The 13,824-nt window shown below is 41.0% G+C and overlaps 1 protein-coding gene across 4 annotated transcripts in view; it reads right to left on the bottom strand.

Moving 5' to 3' along the window:
- Positions 1–979: 979 nt before the first annotated feature.
- Positions 980–13,824, bottom strand: part of SORCS2 (sortilin related VPS10 domain containing receptor 2) — a 1,263,434-nt gene continuing 1,250,589 nt past the window's right edge. For 2 of the 4 annotated variants that reach the window (XM_033949940.1, XM_033949957.1), the window contains exon 28: positions 980–4,566. In XM_033949940.1, coding sequence (XP_033805831.1) covers positions 4,511–4,566 — 56 coding nt within the window. In that variant the 3' untranslated portion in view covers positions 980–4,510. The remainder of the gene's footprint in view (positions 4,567–13,824) is intronic. The other 2 variants (XM_033949949.1, XM_033949982.1) reach the window with 2 other exon arrangements.

Raw genomic sequence — 13,824 nt, 5'->3', positions numbered from 1 at the left:
ATAATGGAGGGTTCCAACCCTCCAACCCCCCTTCCAACAGCAGCGCAAACACTATGTAGTAAAGTGTGTGTGTGTGGGGGGGCTTTTCCCACTCACACCCCGCTTCGGAGCTCTTTAAAACTAAGTTTTCCCGCGGCGTGCTGGTGTCTTGCGCCAAATTGTCTGTCCTCCATTGTTGGCATGCTGGTGTCTCACGCGCAACTGACTATAAGCCTTTTACTGTATAGAGAATTGCACCTCTGGAAAAGAAAAGCGCTGGAAATGCAGGCCAGGGTTTTCCAGGCCTACATTTACGGTGCCTATCTTTGTCATGAATTGTGCCTATGTAGGCACTTTATGGCACCTAACACCATTTCCAGTGTTAACCATGCCCGTAGTAGCATTAGGCGCCGGTAGACACAGTTCTGGCGCTTTTAAATCTAAAATTATTTGCCATATCAAATGGCGTTTCCCTATTAACTTAGGCGCCGGTAGGGCACCTACTGGTGTCTAAGTTAAGGTGCTGTTTGTAGAATTTCCCCCGTTGTGATCAGTGCACTTCACTTTGGCACCTAAACTTTGACACACTTTATAGAATTGGCCCCGTAGTGGTCAATTAAAACACATCGCTGGATGTAGAGCAGGGGTCTCAAAGCCCCTCCTCGAGGGCCAGAATCCAGTCGGGTTTTCAGGATTTCTCCAATGAATATGCATGAGATCTATTTGCATGCACTGCTTTCATTGTATGCTAATAGATCTCATGCATATTCATTGAGGAAATCCTGATAACCCGACTGGATTCCAGCCCTTGAGGAGGGACTTTGAGACCCCCTGATGTAGATCTTGAGATAGCACTCAGCCACGACAATCGTATTAACTGAACCTAATGGAATATCAGATTTAATGGCTTTCTGAGGAGAGCTACAACATAAACCACAGCCTTGAAGCCGACGCGAACAGACAAGATGATTTTTCTACATGTTGAAAACACAACAGGATATCTTGACAAACATTGTGCAACTTTATTTTCAGTCTGAACCATTTTGTGCTACAGAATAATGGTGGATTTGACATCATGTTCATCAAATACTAATGCAGAATAGAATTTCAATACACTGAAATATATGTTATAACAAATAAAGACTATTTTTTTTAGCATATAGTAAAACTGGGCACTTGAGAAAAAACCCCACAACTGAAAAATGACCACCAAAAGTGATACTACACAGTTAAAAATGTAAAATCTAGCTCAATAAAACCGATAAGGTTTGTATTCTGGAGCACTGGAGACATATATTTTTCTCTCTAGAAACAAGGGCTGAACCATAAAATCTCCACATCCAGTGATCATGTGAAAAATAGAAACTAGGACTCTGCTGGACAGATATCTTAGCATACTTAACTCCAAGAGGCACCATTTCAAGGTAGAATTTTTTTTTTTTTTTTTTTTTTTTAAAGGATCTCTTAGCAAACAAATTAGCATGCACCGAAGCTCATAGGGGTTTAAAGGGCTTAAGTGCATTTGCTGTATGGCACTCTCTAGTGAGGCTTCATAAAAGAGGTCCATAATTTATAGAGATGTAAATTTGATTTAGACTTACAGACAATGGCAATCAATAACAACTTACGAGTATTGCTTCTAAATCATTACTATGCATAAGAAACCTGTTCCCTCTCTTTTATTGGCAAGATAACTTGAAGAGAACCTGAATTGTAGATAACATTTGTTAAGTAAAAGTAGGATAATCGATGTGCCAGTATTGATTATGATATAAATGTGTGCATATAAGTAGGATGTATTGTAACACCTCACAGAAGCTCTTTGTAACTGTATTGTAACACTTCTACAGAAGCTCATGTATTGGAACACCTTTACAGAAGCTCATGCAAACCACTCTGAACTGATTCCCCAGTCACTAGTAGTGGTTTAGAAGCTCTCAATATACATAAGCATAAGTCAGTGTTGAAGGATGACCTGTATACCCCCCTGAAGTTGAACAAACTTCCAAAATCACATGAATTCTAGTTGGTTACAATGTTTTTGCCTTTAAAACTTGTTTTTGATAGCAAGGTTTCTTTGGGTTTAGAAAGGAGTCTCATATCCCCAGTTCTGGTTATTCTAGGTCAGTGATTCTCCACTGGTGTGGTACAACAGTTGTTCTTTAGGAGATCATGAGATATCTCCATAGGACTTCGCAATTCATATTTGGAAATGGTTCTGTGATACAAAGGAGGCATCAATAGGTCTCTATGGAAATTAAAGGAGGATTATTAAGTGTTTGTTAAATAATTCAGTTGCCAATGGATTTGCATGGCATTTCTGAAAAGTCAGTATTTAAAGTTTTTGAAAACTATTTCCACCATTGAGGCCCTCGTTTACTAAGCCTTGATAGAGGTTTCTAATGCACTAAATGTTCTGATCCTGCTCCAACACTCATAGAATTTAGCTTAGTATAAGAAGGCCTATATCAGGGCATTCCTTATCATCATCAGAATCTCATGTATTACATTAATACAAGAACAGATGTGAGAGCAATTTACCCACTTACATCACTCAACTCAGCTAAAAGTTGGGATTTTATACCACACATCATTTTAGCTGAGTACAAGGGAAGGTATTTCTAGAGCCTGATTAGGTCAATATTGTACAGGGTTAACTTGATTTTCAAATTCACACGGTCTGGGCCCAATATTCAGACTGCAGCAGACAACCCTGTTATCTCCCGCAATCAGCAGCAAACCTGGAAATTCAATGCCAGGCCACATCCAGGGGATTTTGTGGCCGCTAAAAACATAGCCAGTTAAGCCAATATTCATCGGCTAAGTTATAGTGGCCAAAGATAGACCTGAGTTTTATGCAAGTGTATCTGGACGCTAAACCTAGATGGTCAGCCAATGAATATTGGTGCTAACTGGGTATGCCGTGCAACATAGCCGGTTATTGGTCTAGCCATTAAGCACTCATATTTAGTGCCCGTTTTATATTGATTATTAATGCTAAGTACTATTTAACTGGCTAGGAACCATTCCTGGATGATTAAATAGTGCTGAATATTGGGCGGACTGTTTTCCAGCAAAATTTGCACTCAGGAAAAGCAGTTGCAGTTTTTGCAGGTGTTCCAAAGCTGGAGCAATTTTCAAAGGAAAAGTACTATATGTGCACACTTTGGGAAATTCTAGACATGGTGCCCTATGGCACCCAAGTAACAAATACCATTTAAAATGGCACAAAATGGCACCATTAAAATGCCTACAGGGGCCTAAATAATACACACTGGAATCGTGCCTACGTAGTCAATTTAGGCTGTTAATGCCACTATGGACATGGCTAATGCCAGAAGTGGCGTTAGGTGACCTTAAGTGCCCATGTAGGCATGATTCATGGCATACCCTGGCCCTACATTTCTGGTGCCTATCTTGCGTGGAGGTGCAATTCTCTATAGGGCACCATCATGTGATTGACACACGATCGGCGGCCGTTTTTTAGGTGGACACTGAAATTTGCACCCTATAAAGAATTTGGGCCTTTGCCTTTAAACATGGGGTCCAGGGATGCATTTTGAAAATTGTGCCATTATGACAGGAATATATCCTAAATTCTAACAGGAGATTATTTTATGAAAAGGCATTTCCGGAATAAAAGATACATACTATTACTCTAAGGAACTGAGGTGAAACATAAAATACAATTATGACAAAAAAGTAGCTAGTATGATCTAGGAATGAGCCCCAGGAAACTGGTAATTTGAAACTTTGAATAATTTAGGCATTACTGATGCTATAAAAAGGGCAAACATTGCTGCAAATGTGTTAATTTGATTTTATTGTATGCTTCAGATAAAAATACTACATATAAAAATAAATAAATGAAAATAATAATTACTTGACGCACAGATTATGACATCAGATTAGACAGTGGTAAGAATACTGGTAAAGATAAATGTCATTGGGGGAGCTCTTTTAGTAAAGATTAAAGCATGTTATGTATCTGCAGCAGGGCCCAAAAGAATAAAACGGGTCCTCTGGCAGATAACATGTGCTAATCTTTAGTATGCATTGAAATGGATGGGAGGCACACTTCTTCATATCCCAAGAGTGGCGTTGCCAGTTTTAACCTAAGCCTTCTGTTTGTACTACTCACGTTCTTCGGAAACAGTCATCCAAATGTTTACGGACTATGGGCTCCTTTTACAAAGGTGCGCTAGCATTTTTAGCGTGCGCTATAGCATGTGCTAGCCAAAAAACTACCACCTGCTCAAGAGGCGGTAGCAGTTAGCGTGCGGGACATTTTAGCGTGCGCTATTCCGCAAGTTAAGGCCCTAATGCACCTTTGTAAAAGGAGCCCTATATTCAATGTTAAGTGACTTACTCCTGTACTCGTCATACCAATCATACAGATCACTGAAAACCCATTTATTTGACAAATTTGTTTAAACTTCCTCAAACAATTTCCTCTACATCTACCGGCATGCTCCTACCTCCTGTTATATATAATTACGTTACATGCCTGTTGTTTACTCCTACTTCATGCTCATGATATAATTTCGCTGCTTTCATGCAGTCTCTCTTGTTGTAAACCGTCTTGAACTGAAAGACATGACGGGATATAAATAAAACTATTATTATTATTATTATTAATTAAATGTCATCTACTTTCTCCTTACTCCTCAGTGAATATTATAAAATTTTCTAATGTCTCCAGACTTGCTAACAGCTGTATGAGTTTCGCTGCTATTCCTTCCTCAACCGATGCCATGATTCATTCATTTTAACTGGCTACTCTAACAAGGGTCTTTCTTATTTTTTTGATTCTCCTAGTTCTTCAGCAACAAGATGCAACAGTAGCTGTGCACAAGCAAGTTTTCTCATTTGCACCACTGTTAATAATGTGCAGCCAACTTTAATTCAGAGAAATTAGGAGAAGATAACCAATGATGTATACATGCCTAGGGTTACCAGATGTCTGGGAAAACCCAGACATGTCCTCAGACTTTACAAAACCTGATAATTTGTCCAGGTTTTGGAAAGCCCCAACCTGTGGCCATGTCTGGAGGGCTTCTGAGCATGTGCGGGTGATGTCACATGCATCCACACATGCTCGGAGGCCCTACAGACACAGCCTGGAAGTCGGAGGAGAAAGATGAAGCTTTGTGGGGGTGGGGCAGAGGGTAAAATTGGGTAGGGCTGAATGTGGAAAAGGGTGGGGCTGTAGGTAGAACAAGGCAAGGCTGAGGTGGAATTGGGTGGGGCCATATGTCCTGGTTTCTATGTCAGAAATTCTGGCAACCCTATACATGCCCCTTGTTGCAAGCTTAGATTTAATCATACTGGTTACTGTACTGTATATTAGCTCTCTCTTTCTTTCTATAAATTGTGTGCACAGTTGTGTGCAAAAATGTAGAATACCTCATAAATTGTGTGACTGGACATTAATTGGCACTTGTGGCATAGTAGGATGTTGGGGAGTAGGGCACCCTGGGGGCTGACTTGGTGCGGATGTCAGCATCTCTCCTCCCTCTCAACATGGGGATCTCTCTTAAATGCATTTTCCTGCCCTACCTCTTCTAATTGTCACTGGCAGTGAGCAGTGTCTCCGCTGCTTGTGCTGGCCTCAGCCCTTCCTTTGATGTCACTTCCTGGTCACAGGACCAGGAAGTGACATCATAGGGCAGGCTCAGCCAGTGCAAGTAATGGGTAGGAGACCCTGATCACTGCTGGTGAGAATTAGAATAGGTGTGTGTGTGTGGGGGGGGAGAATGCATTTAAAAGACCCCTTACCACCAGAGGGGGAATGCCAGGTACCACTGCTATGCCACTGATTGGCAGTTACATGCATAAGTGAAGTATTCCCCTATTTTAAACTTGGTGCCTAAATCCTATAGTGCAGAACTGAAAAGAGGGCATACATGTGGGTGAGGTATGGACAGGTCAGGGGCATGCCAACTATTCTAGCAAACTTTACAGAATACTGGTCTAACAAACTTTACAGAATACTGGCAGTTATGTTCTCAACTACCACATATAGGTACAAGCAGTTACACCTGCCATACAGTGGTCATGCCCACATTTAAGTATGTCTTTATGACTTAAACTAGTATTCTATAACAGCTTTGTGGTGCACAATTTGGCTGTTACAGAATACTGACTTACTGCTCCCATTTTGAGCACCAGAATTCTGGCTCTATATGAGTAGAAATGCCCCGATGCTCTTCAATATTCTTCAGTAACAGTACTTTATCCAGGACTCTATGGTACAGTTTGTTCTTGAAAACTAATTCTAAGAGGCCTGTTTACACAAAGCAGACCTACGCTAACAGCTATTGCATGCTAAAACCAGCTAGCATGGTAAAAAAAAAAAAAAATCCCAAGCTAATTTCTTTGTATGGGTTGAATTAGGGTAGACTATGGCAAGAACTGACAGCTAGTGACATGCCATCAGGGCTGCTGATAGTTCAGGTGCTCTTAACACTACCTTATGATGTAGCAAATAAGGGCCTAAAAAAGAAAAATCAAAATACCATAGCCCCACTGCCAAACCCCTCAGTGCATCTGCAAAGCTCGGACAGAAAGGATATACAAATAAGTTAATAGAATAAATTTATCCAGTATTTTCGGCATTCGGACTTGATTAGCATTGCTGAAAATACACATAGCATTAAATAATTTATCTATATAACTTTATTGGTTGTGAAGTCCTGTGTTTTGAGTCCTGAGAGTAGTGCTTGAGGCAAGGTGAGCATGCTTTAGAGCAGGGGTCTCAAAGTCCCTCCTTGAGGGCCGCAATCCAGTCGGGTTTTCAGGATTTCCTCAATGAATATGCATGAGATCTATGTGCATGCACTGCTTTCAATGCATATTCATTGGTGAAATCCTGAAAACCCGACTGGATTGCGGCCCCCAAGGAGGGACTTTGAGATCCCTGCTTTAGAGCAGTGATTTTCAAGCATCAGTGGCGATCCATCCCCGGGTCATGGCCTGCTTGGAGTAGTAGTGCTGGGAACAGGATCAGCCACGGTGAATGTACAGGCTGGTTTTCACCTAGTCAGGTTTCTTGCCAAGGTTTAAAATCAGTAGCTACCAGTTTTTAATCAGGTGAAATGGAAAGCATGTGCCATAGCAATTGCAACATAGCAGCCACGTTTGATTCTACTGGTAGTAAGCAGGGCAGGATTAATTCTTTGAGGGCCCCTAGGCACACAAGTACACTGGGTCCCCCTGGCCCTGCCCCGCACCACCCCCATTTATCTGTTTTCTTCTTTACTTCCACTTGTATTTATATTTTTAAAATTCAAAACAAAGATTAGCACACCAGTGCACAGTTTTTCTTCTATGCAACCCCTAAACATCTCTGAACAAATCCCTCTTCCTTCCTTTCCCACCTACTTACCCAGGATTTTAACTCTGAACCCTGTTCAGATATATTGTAAAGGAGTAATACTATCCGAAATACTGTATAAGTCTATATTAATAACCAAGTTTGCAAAGCCTCTCAACTGCCTCACTCAACGTCAGTCACCTGTAACCCATATGTAAAGATAAACAACCAAATCTGTAACTCCTCTAGTATGTCCCACTCCGTGTATGTTAACTTGTAACGAAACCACAAGGCAAGCAGTCCACCAAAGAATCCAACATGAAACAAAAGAAGATCGGCAGAAAATAAGGAGATTCAAATCAGGTTTATTCAAGGTGCTCCCAAGATCCATGCCCGATGCATTTCGCCAAACAAGGCTAGCCAACAGCTAACAGAAAACCCTGTCTTTCATACACACAGAACACAGGTTCACCCTCACCTAGAATGGAATAAGTAATCACAAACTAAAAATAGAAATATATAGATAAAGGTTAAACTGAACCAAGAAGCCAAACTGCATACAGTGAAACACCACAGAAACAATGGCACATAACCCCCTAATACTCTGCAAAATATAAGGGCTCCTTTTACAAAGCCACATTAGTGGTTTAATGTGCGTAATAGCGCGTGCTAAACTGCTGCTACCGCCTCCTCTTGAGCAGGAGGTAGTTTTTCCGCTAGCACATGATAAAAAGTCACGTGGCTTCGTAAAAGGAGCCCTAAATATAACAGATGTAAATTTGAAGAAACTGACAATCACCACTTTACAAATTGACAAATAGAAATAAAACAAAAATTGAAAATAAGAATGTACCATTTTATTGGACTAATCCATTTTTCCATTAACTTTCAGAGGCCATAGCCTCCTTCAGATCAATATAGTATACTGCTGTTACAGTATACTGTCCCGACCTGAGAAATGGGGGTTTGGTCTCTAAAAGTTAGTAAAAAATGTATTAAAATTAGTCCAATAAAAAGATTACCTTATTTTCTGTTTATAAAAGTTTTATCAATACAACTACAATACTATTTTATTCTAAAGCAACAAAAAAAATCTTTTTTCTACCTTTTGTCATTTTTGCTTTAATCATCTTGTCTTCACGCTCTTCTTTCTAGCCAGCATCTGTCCTCTCTGTCTTCCATGCAGCATCAGCCCCTTCCAGCCACTGTCCGCCCTCTCCCTGTTCAATATGGTATCTTCCCTCTTTCTATGCTCCTTCCATAAACTGTCTATCCTGTGCCCCTTCTCTCCTTTGTACATGATTCATTTCAGCTTCACCCCCTCTCCAGTTTTCTGTCTCCACCCCATCCCCTACGCTCTGGCATCTCTCTCTTCTCTTTTTTTTCCTTCCTTCCTTTCCACTCCATCCCATGGTCTGGCATCTCTATCTCCTTCCCTTTCCTCCCCCCCCCGATGCCCTGGCATCTCTCTCCCTCCATGCTCTGGCACCTCCTCTCCCTACTTTCCCTCTGGTCTGGCATTTGTCTTCTTAGTTTCCCTTCTCTCCCCCCCATGCCCTGGCATCTCTCTCTTCTCCTTCCAACTCCCCCTCCATTATCTGGCATCTCCTCTCCTTCCTTTCTCTCCCTCCCTCCCTCTCTCCTTCCTTCCTTTTCCCAGGTCTGGCATCTTTCTCCTTCCCTCCCCAATGCCCTGGCATCTCTCCCTCCCCCCCCATGGTCTGGTATCTCCTTTCCTTTTGCTCCCTCCCATGGACATGGCATCTCTCATTCCTTTCCCTTTTCCTTCTCCTTCCTTCCCTCTCTCTCCCCAACTGGGTGCAGCAGCAGCAGCATTTCTTCTGTTTCTCCCTCCAGGAAGTGTTTAGCTGCTGGCTGGCTCCCTAGTTGCCTGCAGTGGTTCTTCTGCTCAAAGCTCCTTGCGCGATCCACAGCTGCGTCGGAAGGCTTCTCTCTGACGTGACGTCAGAGTGAATACTTCTGACACAGCTGCGGATTGCATGAGGAGTTGATACCCATGGCTTTGAGCGAAAAAAACCACTGCAGACAACAAGGGAGCCAGCCAGCAGCTAAACACCCGCCGGAGGAAGGCACCGAAGGAAGGAAGGGAGAAGGTTGTGTTGGGACACCTCTTATTTAGTTTACTCCTGCTGTTGCTGGTTAAGGAAAGCAACAGCGGCAGAACAGGGAGGTTGTTTCCGGCAGTGGGCCCCCCTGACCATTTCAGGCCCTAGGCCATTGCCTACTGGGTCTACCCTTTTATCTGGCCCTGGTAGTAAGCAACATTGCTGCTTGGGGAGCCATTTTGGGAAAAAGTGCTGGCACAAGTAGGAGCAACTGGGGATTACTCCTGTCTAGAGACCCTCTAGACTACCAGGTGAGAGCCAGTAGACCCCTGGGGTGGGGTCCTTTGGGGGTGAGGTTTCTGATTAGGGATAGATGAGGATGTGATTGAGGAGGGTAGTAGTTGGTCAGGGAGTAGGGATTATAAGGGGTATGAGTGCTGATGGGGAGGGGGGCACCATGACCTCTTTAAGGTATAACCCAGGTGTTTTAGGCCATAACTTTGAGGCCTAATACTCCCAGGCTGCTGGAAAAATGCTGCTTGGGAGGTGGTTCACAAACAGCGTTCATTTACTATAGGAGCCAGCAATCTGCAATACTGAGACTGCAGGTTGGTGATTGCTGTGGTAAATCTTGAGAAGAGTATTTTCTCTTCCACTGGATCCCATTACAAAAAAAGCTGAAAATCACTGAAGTGTGTTTACTTCAGTTCAGTGCTCCACAAGCTGAAGTCTAGTATGTAAAATAGTGTGAAAGAGTAGCTGCCTGAATGGACCTAAACGAGAGCGACTTCTAGAAGAAGTGGCAGTAGCATGGAAGTCATTCTCTTTGGCTCTCTTTTACAAAGTGTTTTAGTGAAGGATGGTGCCATAAGTGTCTCAAAGCCCATAGGGATTTAAAGGGCTTCGGGGCTTTTGTCATGTGACACTCACTAGCACCGCTTTGTAAAAAGCTCCTTAGTGAATTTCTAAGCTCCCGGGAGTATGCAGTTTTGCCTGTATGAATACCCTGGAAAGTGAAGACAAAGGAACTAGGGATGTGCATTTGACTCTTAGAGTCAGATTCTCAAAATTTACCTACTTATTAACGATGGTCGCTAAATGATGGTCGCCTGATTATCAGAATGGCTCACTGTGGTCTTTTCTGAGCTTCCTAGCAGCCTCCGACTCTGCCATTCAAATGTAGTACAATGAGGTCATTATTATTAAAATGGTAGCAAAATGGGCTCATTAATATTTAAACAAGCACTCCGGGCAATTCTCTGTCATCGCCGGGTGATTCTTCAAATGAAATGCCGGCTTTAAGCAAACAAAAATTACCAGCTGGTCTGGGGGTGCCATTACTGTAAAACCGCATCTCAGGCTTGTGTTTCTGGCTGTGGCTCATGATAAAAAAAATTTTTAAAAACACACTCTTCAGGGGAAAAAAATTTCAAAAGCATGCGTCTCAAGTGTGTGTATTAAAGGCATTATCTTATGACACAGTTTTATTTGGTATAGAAATGAGAGCAAAGAAACAAATATCATCTAATAATAATAAATTATTGTTAATTTTAACTGGGATTGCCATTCAACAGATCACTTACAATTGGAAAAATTGGAATGGTCTTAATTATTGTTTCTGGTGGAATTCTGTTTGTCATATATATAAAATGGAAAGGGCGTTAGCGGTCCAAAAAGGGAATTATAACAAATTTAAAGATGTGTGGAGGCCACTGATGGATTTTTGTAAAGATTAAAAATTATTCTTCCCTGAATTAAAAAGTTTAAGGCAGTAAGGGGGGGAGGGGGGTGGATTAATTAAAATATATTATTTTTCATGATTATATAAGGAAGGGGAATATTATTGTATTTTATAAGATTTCATTATAAGATGTCAAGTGTATTTGAAAGTTAAATTGATTTATATATTTATTGTACTTGATTTCAGATATGAAATGAATAAAGATTTTTTTTTAAATAAAAGGCGTGTCTGTTTCACTCTTATTTTGTTTTGATTTTTAATATTTTATGTATGTAAACCATTTTGGAAAAACTATAGAAATAAATAAATAAAATACACACTTGTTGAAAGCCGATTGCACCTCACCTCCCTTCCATTCAATAGCACTGGCACGCCTAAGATTGACACAACAACATAGCGCTTGCTGGTAGTTCTTTGCCCCTCTTATCCACCCATGTCTCTTTCTGTGGACTATTCTGAAAATGGGCCAATTGCTTTCACCAGCAACTGATCTCATGTAAATTCAGTGACCCTCCATGAACCTCATTTGCATGCACGATTCTTTGAGAATGGCTTATCTGTCGTATTTTACTGGTGATATTAGAGAATCCAGCCCTGATTAAGAACTTTCTAAAGACTTTTTGGAACAACAGTATCTATTCTCAGTTCTCAGGGGCTGCCAATGGGTCACATTTTATTTGGACACAATCTACCCAATATTCAGAGCTGGCAAGGAACGGCTTCTGGCTGGCTAAATAGCACATAGACTCCTAAGCACTAATATTCAGCAAGGTGGCTAGAGTGGAACCTGCCGTTCTGTACAGAGCATGCAGGTCACCTCCTCTATACCTTTGTTTAGGATTATGCCTGCCATTCCTAGTTTTCCTCCCTGCAGTTTCATTTCATGTCCTCTAGTTCTATGTCCCCATCTTTGAAAAACGATGTTTGCTCATTAATGCCTTTCAAGTATTTAAACATCTGTATTATATCACCCCTGTCTCTCATTTCTTTTAGGATGTATATTTTTAGGTCTTTAGTCTTTTCTCATACTAGACTACCCATTTTACAGTCACCCTGCATTCTTATTCTCTCCTAATTATTCTTAGCAGTTGTATTAATCTCTTAGCTCCTTCAACTTTTTCTGAATATAAAGCTTGTTTCGCACTGACAAGGGCTTTACTAACCTGTGTGACTGCATCAGCAAGTAAAAAGTGTGAGCACAGAAAATATGCATCCCCTTTTATGCTATCTGCATGTAGGCACTGCCAGGAGTGTACAGTAATTTGGATAGAGTGGAAGCATGGTTGCCATGTACAAATGTATTCTATAAAACAAGTATTTACACATAGAGGGCCTAATTCTAGAAAAGACACCGTAAGTTAGGTGGCAGGAGGAACCATACTGCTCCCTAACTTAATTGCTTTAATCAGCATGATAATTGACTGCGCCATTAAAATCCAATTAGAAACTCGTTAAAAAAAGTAGGCACCTGTAGACGTCTACTTTTGTAGGCGTCTACAGGTGCCTACTTTTTTTAACAGTGCCTAAGGTCAAAGTAGGCATGATTAGAGACGGATATGACCTGGCCTAGACATGATTCTCAAAAAAACTTAAGTGTCTACAATGTAAACCAGTAAATCAGGTATAAATTTGTGTGTTGGTTTTAGTGCTCTACTGGGGCAGAATCTGAGTGTCTAGTTTCTGAAAGCATGTAGCATCTGTTGCCTTTATAAAATTAGGCTTAAAATAGGAAACATTTTTGACTTCTCACAAACTATTATCCTATTATAACAATAAGCTCTTATTATCAGGAATTTATCATAGTCTCCTTTTTTAAAGTTAAGTGCTATTGTTTTGGATTTCCTGTGTAAACTTAATCCAGGGATTATATCAAATCTGATCATGTTATGATCACTGTTATCAATTACCATTACCTCCCTCACCAATTCATGTGCTCCATTAAAAACTAGATCTAGAATTGCTTCACCTCTTCTCAGTTCCTGAACCAGCTGCCCCATAAAGCAGTCCTTGTCTTCATCAAGGAATTTTATCTTTCTAGCAAGCCCTAATGATACATTTACCCAGTCAATATCGGGGTTGTTGAAATCACCCATTATTACTGTGTTACCAGTTTGTTAGCCTCCCTAATTTCTGATAACATTTCAGCATCTGGCCGTTCATCCTGGTCAGGCGGACGGTAGTACACTCCTATCACTATCCTTTTTCCCCTTACACATGGAATTTCTACCCTTAGGGATTCCAAGGTGTGTTTTTGTTCCTGTAGAATTTTTAGTTCGTTCAGTTCTAGGCCCACCTTAACATATAACGCTATGCCTCCACCAATTCTATCCACCCTATCACTATGATATAACTTGTACCCCGGTATGACAGTGTCCCATTGGTTATTTTCCTTCCATCAGGTTTCAGAGACGCCTATTATATCTATCTTTTCATTTAGTGCAATGTATTCTAACTCTCCCATCTTGTTTCTTAGGCTTCTGGCATTTGCATACAGACATTTCAAACAATGTTTTTCATATCTCTTTACAATTTGGCATGGATAATTTGCAATCTTTAAAATCAGCCTGCTCTGAATTTAAGCAAACCGGGTCTACTGTGGTCTGTTTTGCAATCTTACTATCGGGATGCTCTGTCTTCTCTTTTATGCTGATATTTTTTAAAGATACCTTGTCCAGAGCCATGCACTTTTGAGCGACTGTCGGTCTTCTTCCAGTTTCTAGTTT

Source organism: Geotrypetes seraphini, chromosome 1 (assembly GCF_902459505.1).
Source record: "Geotrypetes seraphini chromosome 1, aGeoSer1.1, whole genome shotgun sequence".
NCBI classification, from domain to species: domain Eukaryota; kingdom Metazoa; phylum Chordata; class Amphibia; order Gymnophiona; family Dermophiidae; genus Geotrypetes; species Geotrypetes seraphini.
The sequence above is the reverse complement of the archived record's forward strand: the minus strand, read 5'-3'. Positions and strand labels throughout refer to the sequence as shown.